Here is a 16,390-nt window from a genome sequence, read left to right as displayed (position 1 = left end):
CAAGTTGCCAAGAGAGAAACTGTTAAATACGCTACAGTTATATGGTGTCAATGGGGCATTATATCAAGCAATACTTTGTCTTTATTTGAGTTGTAAGTCGGCAGTTAGAATTGAAGGAAGTACAGGAAGATGGTTTAATGTTAAATCTGGTGTGAGACAAGGATGTACATTATCCCCTCTGTTGTTCATTATCTATATGGATCACATTATGAACGAAAGTGGTATTAAACATGATATCAAAATTGGAGATGTTAATGTCAGCTCTTTGCTTTATGTGGATGATGTTATACTTCTAAATAAATCCGCTACAAGTCTGCAAGATTCTCTGACTAAATTGAATAGCTGTTGTAATAGATATGGTATGAAGGTCAGCAATAAAAAGACAAAGACAATGAAAATAGGCAGAATCATTGAAAATGTCAACTGTGTTGTGAATGGAGAACCTGTGGAACAAGTGAAACATTTCAGCTACTTAGGCACGATTTTTACTGAAGATGGTAAATTAAATATCGAAATAGACAACGGAATCAGCAAAGCTGGTATGGTAGGAAGTCAATTGAATAAATTCATATGGAATAAGAGAGAAATTAGTCAGAACACTAAATTAGCTGTATAAAAGACAGTGTTCAAACCAGTTTTAACTTATGAATCTGAGAGCTGGGTCAGAAGTAAAACACTTGACCAAAGACTAGAGACCGCAGATATGAGAGTCCTGAGAAAGATTATAGGCATGAACAGATGGCATCAATGGCAATATCATATTAAAAATGAGGATATTAGGAAAGAACTTGACATTGTCAACATCCAGGAATGCATTAGCAGAGCTAATCTCAGGTGGTATGGTCACTTAAATAGAACGGGCAAAGAAAGATTAGCAAAACAAGTGTTCTCTGCCAGGTTGGCAGCAAAACGACCCAGAGGAAGACCAAGATATAGGTGGATTGATACGGTACAAAGTGCCTTAGACGATAGAAATATAAGATGTGATAATGTTGGAGTCTTGACAAGTAACAGACTGATTTGGAGGAAAATTGTAGATAGGAAGTTAGTAATGATGTAATTTTTTTCATGTAGTACTATCATATCCTGTACACCCCTTGGGGGTACATGGCAGGAATTTGATGATGATGATGTTCCTTGTTGGAGAGTTAAACAACAGAGTAGGAAATGATTACCAGACATGTAGAAATGTTCTGGGAAAATTTGGAGAAAAGTGCAAAGCTAATAATAATGGTAAATGCATGGTGGATTTCTGTTCAGGACGTGGATTAGTTATTTCTAACACCATGTTCCAACATAAAAATGTGCATAACTTCACATGGAGAGAAGATGCAAGAAATAAGTAAAAACTCATTGACTATGTTATAGTTGATAGTGATATTTTCCCATTCAGAACACAAGAGTATATAGAGAATTTGAAATAGGAAGTGATCACTACTTAGTTTTGAGAGGATAAAAGTGAATTTCATATTGAAAAGAAGAGTGTATAAGAAAGTTTTAAAATTAATGAAGATTGAGCAGCTTTCGGAGATGAACTGCAGACTCAAATACACAAACATCATTGAAGAAAAAATAAAAGAGTTTGAAAACAGAACCAAACCTTGTAGATTCAATGACAAAATCCTAAAGAAAACATTGCCTAATTCAGCCAGAGAGGCAAGTAAGTTAGCTTGTGCTTTTAGAGAATACAGAGAAAAATGTAAGAAAGTGAAGCACTGAAGTATTCTGGAGGCTATTGGAAAAGCTTAGAAATGGAGGAAAGAGTATTGTAAAAGGAATCATAATGATTAAGGTGAAATGAAAACTGAAAATAATGATATTCTAAATGTCTGGAGTGACTTCGAAAGACTGCTAAATGAAACAATCACTGTCAGTATGATAGTAGAAAACTCCCAACAGGAATGCAGTCAGGTATCCATATCCATACTTGAAGTAGGAAAAAAGTCATCAATAACCTGAAATGTGGAATTGCAGCTGGAGTAGATGAAATTCAGCCAGAGATGCTTAAATATGGAGGTATAAAAATTTTATGGTGGCTGCATTGCATAATTCAGAAGACCTGTTCAGCGGGTGTAATTCCAGATGATTGGAACAGAGCTCTCATATCACCCATCTATGAAAGGGGAAATGAAACTGAATGTGACAGTTACAGAGGTATTTCCCTACTGAGTGTTCATGGTAAGATTTATGCAAGTATACTTGGGAAACAGTTAAGAACACTTGAGGATGGTAGGCTTGATGAATAACAAGCTGGATTCAGACCAAATAGAGGTTGTCAGGATTAGATTTTCACTTTAAGATAAATAGTTGAGAAATACTGGGAATATAACAAGGATTTGTATTTAAGTTTTGTTGATTTTAAATTAAGTTTCTCTTTCACAATTTTTCTAAGCCTGTTTTCAAATATGATTGCATAAATCTTGCCTGAAAGCCTTAGTAGAGAAATTGCTCTGTAATTCTCACATTCAACTTTATTTCCTTTTTTATATATGGGTACTATGAAAGCTTTACTCCAATCATTGGGAATTTGACCTTCTGACCAGGCCCTCTGAATTATGTAGTGTAGCCTCTGCAAAACTTTTATACCTGCATATTTGAGCATTTCTGATCGAACATTATTGACTCCGGCTGCCTTTCCACATTTCAAGTTTTTGACAGCTTTTTCTACCTCAAGTATTGATATGCACTTCTCTTGAAAATGTTCTAGTATAGTTCTGTCACTGCTTGTTTCGTTTGACAGTCTTTCAAAGTAATTACTCCAAGCATCTAGGATATCATAGATGTTTGTAGTAATCTTCCTTTATCATCTTTTATTCCTTTTAGTACTCTTTCCTTCATTTCTAAGCTTTTTTTTCAGTAACCTTCAGAACATTTTCCTGCCTTCCTGATATTTATTTCCTATATCCTTACCAAAGTATTCCCATGACTTGTTTGTGTTCTTTCATACATAGTTTAGCTCTCTTAAATTTTTCTCTGTATTCTTTTAGCACGTCTACCAACTTATTTCCTAAAAACTTTCAGTATGCTTTCTTCTTCTCCAGAACTGCTTCTTTAACTTCTTGTGTCCACCATGGTGTTCTTATTTTTCCATCCTTGCAGACAACTTCACCACATGCCTCTCTACCTGAATTGATCAATGTTTTCTTTAGAGTTTGTCACTGAGACTCCAAGGTTTGGTTCTTGTTTTAAATTTGTTTCATTCTTTTGTCAATGTTTATATAGCTGAGTCTACAGTTTACCTATAAAAGCTGCTCAACTTTAATTCTTTTTTAAAAAAAATTTATATACTGTTCTTTTCAATGTGCTATTCAGTTGCTATTCCACTTAAATCTATGCAATGGTCACTTCCAATTTCATATCCTCTGTACACTCTTATATCCTGAACCAGCATGAAGATATCACTATCAACAATAACATAGTTAATAAGGATTTTCTTATTTCTTGTGTCTTCTGTTCATGTGAACTTGTGCACATCTTTATGTTGGAACATGGTGTTAGTAATTACTAGTCCATATGTTGAGCAGAAATCCAACAGACACTTACCATTATTATTAACCTTGCCCTTTGCTCCAAATTTTCCCAAAACATTTCTATATGGTAGGACTCATTTCTTACTCTGCTGTTTGGATCTCCAACAAGTACCACTTTTTACATTTTCTTTGTCAACTGCCTGCTCTAGTAACTCAGAAAATTCGTCCACTTCTTCCTTGGAAGAACCTTCTGTGGGACTGTTGGCACAAATAAGTTTTATTGTTCATTTCACCATTTTGAACTGTGCTCACATCACTCTACTAGATTGAAACTGCCGTCCAATCAAAGTTTATCTCTGTGTTTGGTGTTGAATGCTATCTCTACTTCTTCCATTCCTTGATCATTATTACTTGAATATAACATTCTATACTTATTATTTAGTAAGATCTCACTTGTTTTTGTCTTCTTGTTTCAGTGATGCCTATTATGTCCACATTTTTCCAATTCTTCTGCAAGCTCAATTTCCTTTCCATTAGTATCATTATATTGATGGTTGCTATCTTCAGTTCTTCTGATGTTGGTGTTTGTTCTTCTTCTTCTTCTAGGTGCTGAGTTGGAGTTTTTGAGTTGGGCTCAAATGTTGTAGTGGCAAATAGTATTACCATTTAAGAATGGTATGAATGTCAGAAGTCGTTGTTTGCTTAACCATCCTTTTAATTTTATTTGCTTCGTTTGCCATTTTCAGAAAAATTTCCAGTGAAAAAAATCATGGTACAGTCCTCAGATTTCCTTCTGTCAGTCTGGCTATTTTCTGCATATTAGTTAGTATTCATCTACTCTCTCATATATAGTCAACTCCAAGGCATTTTCCTTATTAAAATCACACTGACTTTTTTTAAATAAAAATTAAAGAAAATGATTAAATTCTTATTATGGTTGATATGACTCTACTGTGTGAGTAACCATGATGTTAAACATGTATGGGGGGAAAAAGATTGATATAACTTTTGTCTTATGTATAACATTTTATTATATCATAAATAGATTATATGTTTATAAATGTGAAACAATGCTTAATAATTTTTTTGCCTCTAGGCTAGGGATTCATTAAAAGAACAGCTAAATCTCCATCGCCAACTTACAGAAAAAGTACCTACTGAACAAAATGGTGTGGAAGAAGAGGATGAACCCTTATCTGTAGAAGGGCGGACAATGGCTGATATAAAAGAAATTTCAGAAAGTCAAGTTAATACATATTTAAATACTTTTAATCCTTGGATACATCCTAATGTTAGAAAAACTGAACATCCATTACAAGAAAAATTAGACAAGAAAAATATTGGCATACATTTACCTGCTTTTAAGAAGAATGAAATTATAGAGCATGAAAGAAATGACGACATTAATTCTATGAAAAATATTAAGAAAACAATATCTGAGATCGGTAACAAAGATAATAAAATTTCCAGTGCAGATATTAGCTCTGATAGTGGCTGTTCCAAAAAAAAGGTTGTAAAAGTACTTAAAAGTAAAGATGACAAAAGAGTTCGCTTCGAAAATGATACTAAAACAGCTCAGGATGAAGACCCAGAGATGGAAGAATCACAAATAACAGAAACATTATCACGTAAGAAAACTTTTGAGGACATGGAAAGTATAGATGATGATGATGATATTTTACATTCTAAAAAGTGTTGTGATTTACTTAATGCAAAGATAACTACTCCAAATCATAGTGGGAAAAAAACAATTTCTTCAAAAGTAGAGATAAATCCACAAAAATTTCTTTCTGTGCAATCTAGAAAGTTGAAATCTCAAATACCAGATATTGTATCAAAAGGTCATGATGGTATTGATGATACTGAAAGTGAAGGAGAACATGATAATCATGCAATGACAATTGCAGAAGCATTTGCAGATGATGATATTCTGAATGAATTCAGGTAATTCTTGACATTGTTGTATAATTAGTTATCTGTAATATGGTTAATATAAATACGTTTACTAATTTTATTTTTCATAAATATACAATTTTTTTTGGCATCATCATCGAATTCCTGCTCAAGGGATGTACAGGATATTAAATTGATAGTGTGGCATGAATATGTTGCATTGCTAACTTTCTATCAACAGTTTTCTTCCAAATGTATCTGTTCTTTGCCAAGATGCCAGTATTATCAGAACTTATATTTCTCTCTTGTCCGCGCAGTTAGCTGAGTGACTATGCACTTTGCAACCGTATGCCTGGGAAAGGAGTGTCCTGGGTTCGATTCCTGTCGTTGACGTGAGGAGCTTAAGGATCTTTCTCAGACATAGCCGAGTTAGCTGGTCTTGGGCATGGACTGCAGGGTTTTTCGTCCCACAAGCAGGCACACCAGCCCTGTGAACACAAGCAGCTAAAGACATAGGACACACTGGGAGGCATAGGGCTAGCCACCTTATCCTCAGGACGGGTATGGTTTAGGACTAAAGATAGCTCCGTAACAGGCCTAGTGGCCTGTTACGGAGCTATCTTTAGTCCTGAAGGGAAGAAGATATTTTTCTCTTCTAAGGCACTTCTTACTGTATCACTCCATCTAGGTCTTGTCTTCCTTTGAGTCTTTTTTCTGCAATTCTGGTTATTAAAAAAAAAAAAAAAAAACTATTTTGAAAACCTTTCCTCTCCCATTTTGTTTGTGACCATCCCACCTGAAGATTTGCTCACATATTCCTGAATGATAACAATTTCAAGTTCTTTCTTAATATCCTTGTTTTAATATGATACTGCTGTCGATGCCATCTGTTAACTCCCCTAATCTTTCTCAGAACTCTCGTATCTATGGTCTCTATTTTTTATCAACTTTTGCTTCTAACACAGCTTTCAGATCAATAAGCTAAAATTAGTTTGCATAGTATCTTGTATACAGCTGGCCTAGTGTTTGATTAATTTCTCTTTTATTCCATAAATTGATTTAGTTGCCTCCCTATTATACCAGCTTTTTTCATTCTGTTGTCTATTTCCATATTTATTTTGCCATCTTCACTAAAAATTGTGCCTAAATAGCTGAACATTTTGCTCGTTCCATAGTTCTCCATTCAAGATGCAATTGATGTTTTCAGTGGTTCTATCAATTTTTAAAATCTGTCTTTTTAATGCTGATTTTATGCCTAGTTTGTTACAAGTTATTCAGGTTAGTTAAGGAATCCTGCATATTTGTACTGGATTTCTTTTGGAGTATGACTTTGAAAGAAATCCAGTAATCATCTGCGTAAAATGCTGAGATTAACAACTGCAATTTTGATATCAGGTTTAATGCCACTTTCTTCTATAATGTGATCCATATAGATGATTACAATTCAGATACAAACTGTGTATTGCTCAGTATGATGTTAGACCATATAACTAGTGTTTTGAACATCTTTTCTCTTGGCACTTTGTCATATTCTCATGATTCCTCAGTTATCTGTCTTAAAGTAAAAATCTGATCCTGATCACTGAAAACATTATCCTTGAACCTAGCTTGTTCTTTTCCAAGTTTCTTTTCTACAATTTTTCTTAGCTTCTTCTCAAGTACGTTACATAAATCTTACCTATGCTCTTAGTAGGGAAATCCCTCTGTAATTCTCACATTCAGTTTTATTTTCCTTTTTTTATAGATAGATATTATGAGAGCTCCTATGTTCTGGAATGTGAATAGGCTATCTGAATAATTATGCTGTACAGCCAGCTATATGAATTCATCTTGGATATTTTCATTCACTGTTCTTTTGCTTCTTGATTCATTTAGTATTTCATAATACTTACTCCAGACATCTATAATATTTATCTTCAGTTTTCATGTCACCTAATTTTACAACTCTTTTCACCATTTCTAACCTTTTTCAATAGTCTTCAGAAGATTTTTGCCACTTACTTGATATTTGTCTTTCCATGACTTTTGTTTAGCTACTTTTGCACATGGCTTTACTCTCTTGCATTTTGCTCTGTATTTTCTCACAGCACATGCCGATCTACTTGCTGCATCTTTACTTTGATTTACAGCATCTTTAATTTCCCAACTCTACATTGAAGTTCTGATTTTTCTATCCTTCCCTGCAGCTTTACTACATGGCTCCCTTGCTAAATGAATCAATGTTTTCTTCAAAGTCTGCCAGTTAGTGTTCAAGGTTTGATTCTTGTTTCTCATTTTTTTCTTGAATAACATCTGTATATTTGTGTCTACAGCTCACCACTACACTTTGTTTCTTTAATTTTTTTTTGCATAGATTTCTTTTTCAATATGAAATTCATTTTTATCCTGCTGAAAACTAAGTGATCATTGTCTATTTAAAATAGAAATTTCAAATCTGTCACCTGTATATTCTTATATCCTGAACCATTGTGAAGATATCACTATTGACAATAACATAATCAGTAATACTTTTCTTATATCTTCTCTCCATGTGAATTTGTGCCCATTTTTTTTTTTTTTTTATATTCAGAGTAATAATTACTCCATGAAGTGAACAGAAATCCAGCAGGCAGTTACCATTATTATTTGCTTTGATCTTTTCACCAAATTTTTCCATATTTCTGTGCCTTGTATTGATTTACCACTCTGCCACTGATATTTTCAACTTTTTGTTTTTATTTGTTTATCTCTTTTTTCTAATGGCTCAAAAATTTCTTCACTTCTTCCTTAGTAGAACCTTTTATGGGTCCATTGGAATAAAGAAATTTCATTTTCCAATTTCCTATTTTGTTTGCCCGTGACACACTACTTGAAACTGCCTGCCATCCAAGAAGATTCTCCTTGTGTTTAGTGTTGAATACTACGCTTACCTTTCCCTGATCATTATTATCTGAATATAACATCTTTTAGTTCTTATTTAGAAGAATCTCACTTGCTTTTGTCTTCTTTTTTTCTATAACACTAATTAGCCAACTTTTGCTGAAAATACATCCATATGGACTCTCATCATTCACCTGTCAGAAAGGTGACTTCATTAAACTCATGGCCATTGACACTCGTGTTCTTTGCTCATATATAAATCTCATTTGTGTAATCCCATGCAAACTTTTTTTTAAATCTTTACAACCTATTCACTATTCACATATCAAAATATGTGGAATAGTTATTCATTGAAATCAGATAACCATTCCAATGTAAAAAGTGTTCTGAAAAACTTGTTCATATCCTAAGAAAATTGAACTTTACCACTTCCTTCTCTCCTGTTGAGAAACTAGCTTCTTTCTTTCCTTCCACTAAAGATAGAGTACATTCCTTGTCTTTTTCTAGTATATACAGAATTCCATGCCCATGCGGGTTTTCAGTCTTGTTAATTTGCAAGGCAAGGAGTGAAGAATTTATGGATTATATCTTCTGAAAACATGAAATGTCAGGATTGGGTATTTGTGGAATAATTACTGACCATATATTGAATTGAAAAAAAAATGATGATGCTTCATGCTTTTCTTTGAAATGACTTTACTGCAATACAAACTTAATATAAAGAGCTATTACTTGAAAACTTCTGTCCTTCAGAAGTTGGAAGTTCAGTTGAATTTTCCCTTTACTGATGCATCTGGCCTACAATAAAAATGTTTCATATAAAATTCTAACAATAAAACTGTTAGAATGCCTTGTGTTAATTTTTAGGTGCATGTTGTCTGGCTGATGGATTTTATTGAAATTTGGTATTTCAAATTCTCAGTGTTTTTTAAATCAGACCATTTGTAGAGTTAACAAGGGACCAAATGTGCCAGAATTATATTTTGATGTCAATATAACATTGTATGGCAAAACATTTCAAACTGGCAGTTAATAATACTACAGTTTCTGATAGAATTTAATGAAATTTATATTTAGGATCGCTCTCTCTCTCTATTATTGTTAGAGTAAACCTCCCATGGAGTTGGAGGCTCACTCTAATCATTGTTCACACCTTATCATACTTCTTCTTGAACTCATTACTGATGAAGCACTCACAACCACCTATAGCAGCTCATTCGCCACCCTCCAAATAAAAAATCTATTCCTAATGCCCTTGCTTACTACACTCATATACAATTTCCAGGGTGATCTCTTGTTCTCTTCCCTCCTGTAGTGTATGGAAAAAAAGTCTTTGGTGTCAATCCTATAAAAACCCCTTTAATAAGCCATATATTTCGACATGTCTCCTTTCCTCATAGGGAGCATTCCATAGACCTGAAACAGTGTTGGTCACATGCCTTTTAATCCTCTCCACCACTGCCTCATTTTCATAGAATCTAGGTGATCAGATCTGTATGCACTAGTCTGTGACCTTATTAAAGCCTTATAAAGAAGAATAAGAACAGGCTTATCCCTCCTTGTCAGTGTGTTTGTCAACAACCACAAAATGTTGTTTTGGCCGCCTTTGCAATGTGTCCTCTAAACTTCAACTCTCTATCCATTAGCACTCCCAGATCCCTAGCTTCATCATTTTCCTTCAGTTCATTTCCATCACACAGCTTGTAATCTCATCCCAAAGTGTGATCTTACACTCGGCCACATTAGGCAGTATTATCCTTCTCTCTATGCTGCATCTGTTTAAGTCATCTTGCAGGATCTCTACATCATTTTCATTGACTCTCTCTCTCTCTCTTGTCCTAGCTTTGCATCATCATCAACAAACAGCTGAATATTTCCCCTTAAATCATTTCCTCTAACACTGATGCACAAATTAAATAGCAACAGACCATGTACGAAGTGCTACACTACACTACAAGTCACCCACTAGTCCTTCACAACGGTCTTCCTCAGGGCTCTGTGTTATCCCCTATACTTTTTAACATCTACATGCATGATCTACCTCATACCAGATCAAGCAAGTATATGTATGCTGATGACCTAGCGATCTTACATCAATCCACCTCCTTTACCAACCTAGAATCAACCTTGAATACAGATATGAACACCCTGGAAGAGTACTTTAAGCAGTGGTACTTGAAGCCAAATCCAACGTAAACAGTGTCCTCAGTATTCCACCTGTACAATGCAGAGGCGAATCGACAACTCAACCTTTCTTTCTGTGGAAAAATGGTAGAACACGAGCCTCACCAAAAATACCTTGGGGTGAGCCTGGACAGAAGCCTAACCTATAAAAGGCACATCATCAACCTCTCCAATAAAATTAAAACAAGAAATAATATCATTTCAAGGCTTGCTGGAACAACCTGGGGTTGTGGTGCAGAAGTCCTAAGGTCATCTGCACTAGCCCTCGCATTCTCTGCAGCAGAATATTGTGCCCATGTCTGGGAAAGAAGTACATACACTAACATTATAGACACCCAGCTAAACTCTACCATGCACACAATTAGTGGGACAGTGAGAAGCACCCCCCCCCCATCTCTCTCCCCTGGCTGCCTGTTCTATCTAACATTGCTCCACCACACATACGGAGAAGACAAGCCTCGATTAAGGAATTTAATAAAGCAGTGAGCAGCCCACTCTTGCCCCTACATCAGACTCTCATAAACCCATCTAGTCTACGCCTCTCTGGTCCATGGACGAACTCTCTTCAGCTCCGCTGCCATCAATATCTGACATATGGAGAGAACACTGGTTCAACAATCTACCAACAAATGGCTTCCTGGTAGAAGATTCCTGTTCTCCGCAGCCTGATTTTGATCTTCCTAGGAAGATTTGGTCATCAATAAACAGGATCAGAACTAGTCAGGGCAGATGTGGCTACCTTCTACATAAATGGGGGCTGTCAGATCACCCTTATTGTGATTGTTCTCCCGTGGCTCAGGCGATTACTCATATTGTGTATGACTGCTCAAGGCGCCAATTTCACGGTGGTGACCTACAGGACATCTACAAAGTGACTGATGAGGTCTTGAATTGGCTTTCCAGCCTGGACCTTGACCTGTAGTTGGTGTGGCAGTGGTTATGGAGGAAACAGAAGATCACGGTCCCATCTCACCACGAAGACGTTATTCTCGTAGTCACTCTCATAGTCCTCATCGTGGTATTAGCAGAACTCCTCATGTTAGAAGATGATGATGTAATGTGAAGTGGGACCCCCCCCCCTCTAATGGATCAAGTTTTCTCTCACAAGACACAACTGCTCTCTAATTAAACCTAGGATACAGCTACATTTATGTTGTGAAGTGTTGTGAGAACATGCAGCCTTGTCATACTTGTTACAGTAGGACGATAATTTCCCCTGGCTTGATTATGACAAGTTACTTTTGCTTTATTTTCAAAAAAAGGAAAGACTTAGAAAGCTAGTTGTGCCTTTTATGTAATGAACTCTTATATGTTAAGATTTTCATCATTTGTTGCTGGAAATTGTGATTGTACTCTTCACTTACCAGTTTCATGTAGCCATAAGCATAAATAAATAAATAATCATCAACAAACAGCTGAATATTTTCCCTTAAATCATTTCCTGTAACACTGATGCACAAATTAAATAGCAACACACCATGTACTAAGTGCTGCACTACACCACTAGTCACCCACCTTCTCCTGGATTCAATTCCCCCATATACTACTCTTTGATATCTGTCTGTCAGTTGATCCTCTTATCCAAATTAGCATATTCATATTCCTCCCTAGTTTCTTCAATTTGTACAATAGAGTTTCATGTGGTGATTTGGATAAGCATGACAGTGACACTCTTCAAAGAGTAGTATATATGGGAGAATTGAATCCAGGAGTATGTGGGTGACTAGAGGTGTATTGCAGCACTCAGTACGTGGTCTTTTGCTGTTTAATTTGTACATCAGTGTACAAATTTCCCCTCACAAAGTCAAGTAGTATCACTATAACCATTTCTTTTATACAACTTAGTTGTTCCTTTATTATAAAAAGTAAGCAAATTACTAAAGCAAGATCTATCCTTCACAAAGTCATGCTAAAGTAGCCATATTCCTGTCTACTCAGTCCTGAATTCTTTTACCAACTTCTCTAGTACCTTAAACTGCTCATTAGGTACTGATTGACTTGTAATTTGCTACCTCTCTCTTTTTCTTGGAGTCCCTTTATGCAATTGGAACTATTTTGCACTGCCCAAGTACATTTCCAGAATTGAGGCTTAAATTATAATAATAATTATTATTAATATTGTATAGCTCAGTAGAGATGGCATTTGTATTCCACAGCGCTAAATCACCCGAAGAGAATGTCGTAGGTTCGATTTTAGTCTGCAACTAGAGGAACTTTTACTAAGCCTCTTTTTTGACTGGTTCATCAGTTAGTCGATCTTTGGCATGGGCAAGCGGTTTTTATTTTGTCCTGTAAACTCAAGAAAATCAGCCATAGAACCCACACTATTTTCAGACAGTAAACATAGTGTTAGGATTAGGGACCATGAGATAGCGGAACTTGTCGGTTGCCTCTCTTCACTGACACCATGTATAATTAGTGATAGTCTTGGGCTAGCTATCTCTGATTGGCTACCATTGGAGATTGAACTCCCCCCCAAGTCTCCAAAAGTTAGTAGATAAGGCTAAAATGGCCTCGCCTCCTCCCTATATGGGAATAAAAGACATTAGCTGATTTATTATTATTATACAGGTATCTTCACAGAGTCAGACGATTTATAATGGGAGACTCATTATTCACACAATACCTGCCATGCATTCTATCCATTCACAACCCTCCAAGCAAAAAATCTAGTCCTAACATCCTTACTATTTCCAGGGGTGACTCTTTGTTCTTTCTCTTCCTGCCTTGTACTGAAAAAATCTTCAGCATCAATCCTATAAAACTCTTTTAATAATTTATGTGCTTCTATCATGTCCTCAACTAGCTTTTGAAACCCACAGACATTTAGTTCTCATAGGGAACATTCCATACACCTGCCACAATCTTTGTCACTCGCCTTTGGATCCTCTCCACCACTTCATCATTTCTTTGGAATCTTCATCAGGGCTACTCAGTAGCCCTGATGAAGCCTTATTAATGCTTTATAATGGGGAATAATAATCTTCCTATCCCTGCTTGTCAGTATGTTCTTCAATAACCACATTATCTGATTTCAGTTTTGGCAACCTTTGCAATATGACCTCTAAACTTCAACTACCACGGTTATCCCCATATCCCTGGCCTGATCAATTTCCTGCAGTTTCATCAATATAGTACACTGGTTGTGAACACTTGGCCACATTAAACAAGCAGCCATTTACCTTTGCCCATACTGCCAGTCTATTTAAGTCATCCTGCAAAATCTCTACATTATCTTCATTAACTTTAGCTCTTCCCAGCTTTGTATCATTAGCAAGCAAGCAAACAGCTGAACACTTTCCCTCAAATGATTTCCTCTATTATTGATGCCCAAATTAAATAGCAGAGGACCAAGTACTGAACTCTGCAGTACACCACTAGTCATCTGTCCACTCCTGGATTCACCTCCTCCATAAATCACTCTTTGATATCTATCATCCCCATAATCCAAATACCCAGCTTCATATCCATTCCTATTTGCTCCATTTTATGCAACAGTGTACCTAATGGAATCCTGTCATATGTCTTTTAAATGTCCAGCAGTATCACTTAAGTAGCCATTACATTTATCCATCTGAGTTGGATAAAGGTAATGGATTAAAAAGTAAGCAATTTACTAAGGAAGAATCTACCCTTCAAAAAACCATGTTATCTTCTATAAAGTGTCTTATTCCTGTTCACTCAGTCTTGAATTCTGTCTTTTATCTACTTCTCCAATACCTTGACCACCACACCTGGAATACTGATTGGCTTATAATTTGCTACTTCTATCTTGCACCTCCATTATTCAGCAGGAACTATTTTGCCTTTTCACTCTGTCAGCAACTTCTCAGAAGAACTAAGGCTTAAATGAAACATCTTGGTCAGAGGTGCTAATTCCCTTGCACATTCTCATAACATACAGTTTGATATACCATCTAATCCCATTGCAGTGTTTGCATTAAGGTTCTTAAAAAATGAAAATGTTTTTATTATTTATAGAGGGATACATTTATGAATAGCAAAATAAAAAAAAAATTCCTGACTATTATGAGAGTATTAGATTAGGGGTTTTAAATTTTAGTACATATATATGATAAGTAATTACCAGTTTAAATATTAGTGGTGTGACCAAATCAAGTTAGTACAACTCATCTGATCTTCACACTGACAAAGTCTGGTGAGTGATGTTTATTTAAAAAAGTTCTCAGATTGCACATCTGTCAAAATCATGAAAATGATTCTATTCACCTTGCATTTATTCTTATTTTGTTTTAATATTTCTGCTTTGAAAGGCTACTGAGCATTATGCTTAATTAATAAAATTTCATTGATTTCTTAAAAGAAAAGGTTAGACTCATCAGCATATTAATAAGAATTTAATTTAGTCCACCATTGAAATGGAACTTCATGGCTTTAATCTGCTTGTTCAATGTGCAAATTTTGACTGTATAAAGAATGTGCTGTAATGTAATAATTCACTGATAAATAAAGTAATAATAAAATACAAAATACAACTTAAGTGAAGAGATGGTGTGTTTACAGGATATTCATTTGTATTAGATTATAAAAGAAATGAGAATTTACCAAAATGACACTATCACTCCTAAATAGCTTCACATGCCTTGAAGTAGATGCTGATTTTAATTAGTTGCTAGCCTATAGTCAGTTTTTGGCACAAACATTTTGTTGCAGATATCAGTGACTATGTTTTTATCATCTTACTTTTTTATTTGCTAAACCCTGATTTTCACTAGTTGCTAGCCTATAGTTACTATTTGGTGCCAACATTTTTTGCATATATCATGACTGTATTTTTACTGTCTTACTCTTTCAATTGCTAGTTAAGTTTACAAATAATTTGCATTGTTACAGCAAACTAAATGGAACCTTTTAACATATAGGCATATGGTATTTCTTGGAATCTTCACATTTTTCATGAATCAGAATTGGCTGTTCAGAGCAGCTGTCACATATTATATTCTATAACCCTTTTGTTTTGAGTGTATTTTGAAATAGGCCATGCTGGGGATAGTAAATGAAATTAGGATTTCCCATTGTAATTACAGTTTTTGAGAATATGAAGTAATTAATATTCTAATAGACTAATAATGGTTTGCTAGAAATACTGTTCTAACATTGTTTATAAGAATTTAAAAGCTGTGTTTCATATAAAACTTTTTGCTTTCTTATTGAGAGTTAAAATATTTTAATATAAATATGCTTTGGCCCAGCCATTATTTAAAGAAAGCATGGGAAACTTCACTAAAAAGGCACTCTTGAAGCCATTTGATTTTTCTTGCTGTATAGTTGTAGACTTGAGAGATGGCATTAAAACCTGTTTTTCATTTATAATTCATAATTCTAATGTGCATAACTGCATAATTCTAATAGCTGTATAATATCTGAAAGTAAGCTTATAAAACAAATGATTAACATCTTAAACATGTGAAATAAAAACTGTTGGAAGTTTTTTCCACTTGGTTAGACTATAATAAATTTAGTTTAATCCTTTATCCAAATGTTAAGCAAACAAAGTTTGCGCCTAAAGTATCTTCGGGACTGAGGCAACTCGTGGTAAAGGTGGTGTGGTCCAAGCTCTCATCACTCCTTGTCTTGGTATCTCCCATAATGCAAAGCACATCTCCTTGCAGACATGTATAATGCTATGCATTAAGGGAGGGGCCACTACCCAGACCGGTTTCAACCTTTATTGAGGTCTCATCAGTGGGAGCCAGAGGTGGTGATACCAAGGTGGAAGCAATAGAGTAGTCATATTTACCTATACGAGTTGCCAAAAGGTGTCTCACCTCTTCTGGCTCCCACTGACGAGACCTCAATAAAGGTCGAAACCGGTCTGAGTAGTGGCCCTTCCCTTAAAACATAGCATTATACATGTCTGCAAGGAGATGTGCTTTGCATTGTGGGAGATACTAAGACAAGGAGTGATGAGAGCTTAGTCTACCTTTACCACGAGTTGCCTCAGTCCTGGTGCAAACTTTGTT

General features: G+C 35.4%; 1 protein-coding gene across 4 annotated transcripts in view; it reads left to right on the top strand.

Moving 5' to 3' along the window:
- The window catches only part of LOC150099367 (U3 small nucleolar RNA-associated protein 14 homolog A), a 247,894-nt gene that overhangs the window by 199,265 nt on the left and 32,239 nt on the right, over positions 1-16,390 (top strand). For all 4 annotated transcript variants that reach the window (XM_090403927.1, XM_090403929.1, XM_090403926.1 and 1 more), the window contains exon 13: positions 4,567-5,414. In XM_090403927.1, the coding sequence (XP_090260053.1) occupies positions 4,567-5,414 (848 nt within the window). The remainder of the gene's footprint in view (positions 1-4,566; positions 5,415-16,390) is intronic.

Source organism: Typopeltis vanoorti, chromosome 14 (assembly GCF_054136105.1).
Source record: "Typopeltis vanoorti isolate ZY-2024b chromosome 14, IOZ_Tvanoo_1.0, whole genome shotgun sequence".
NCBI classification, from domain to species: Eukaryota; Metazoa; Arthropoda; class Arachnida; order Uropygi; family Thelyphonidae; genus Typopeltis; species Typopeltis vanoorti.
This window is presented reverse-complemented; position numbering and strand designations above follow the sequence as displayed.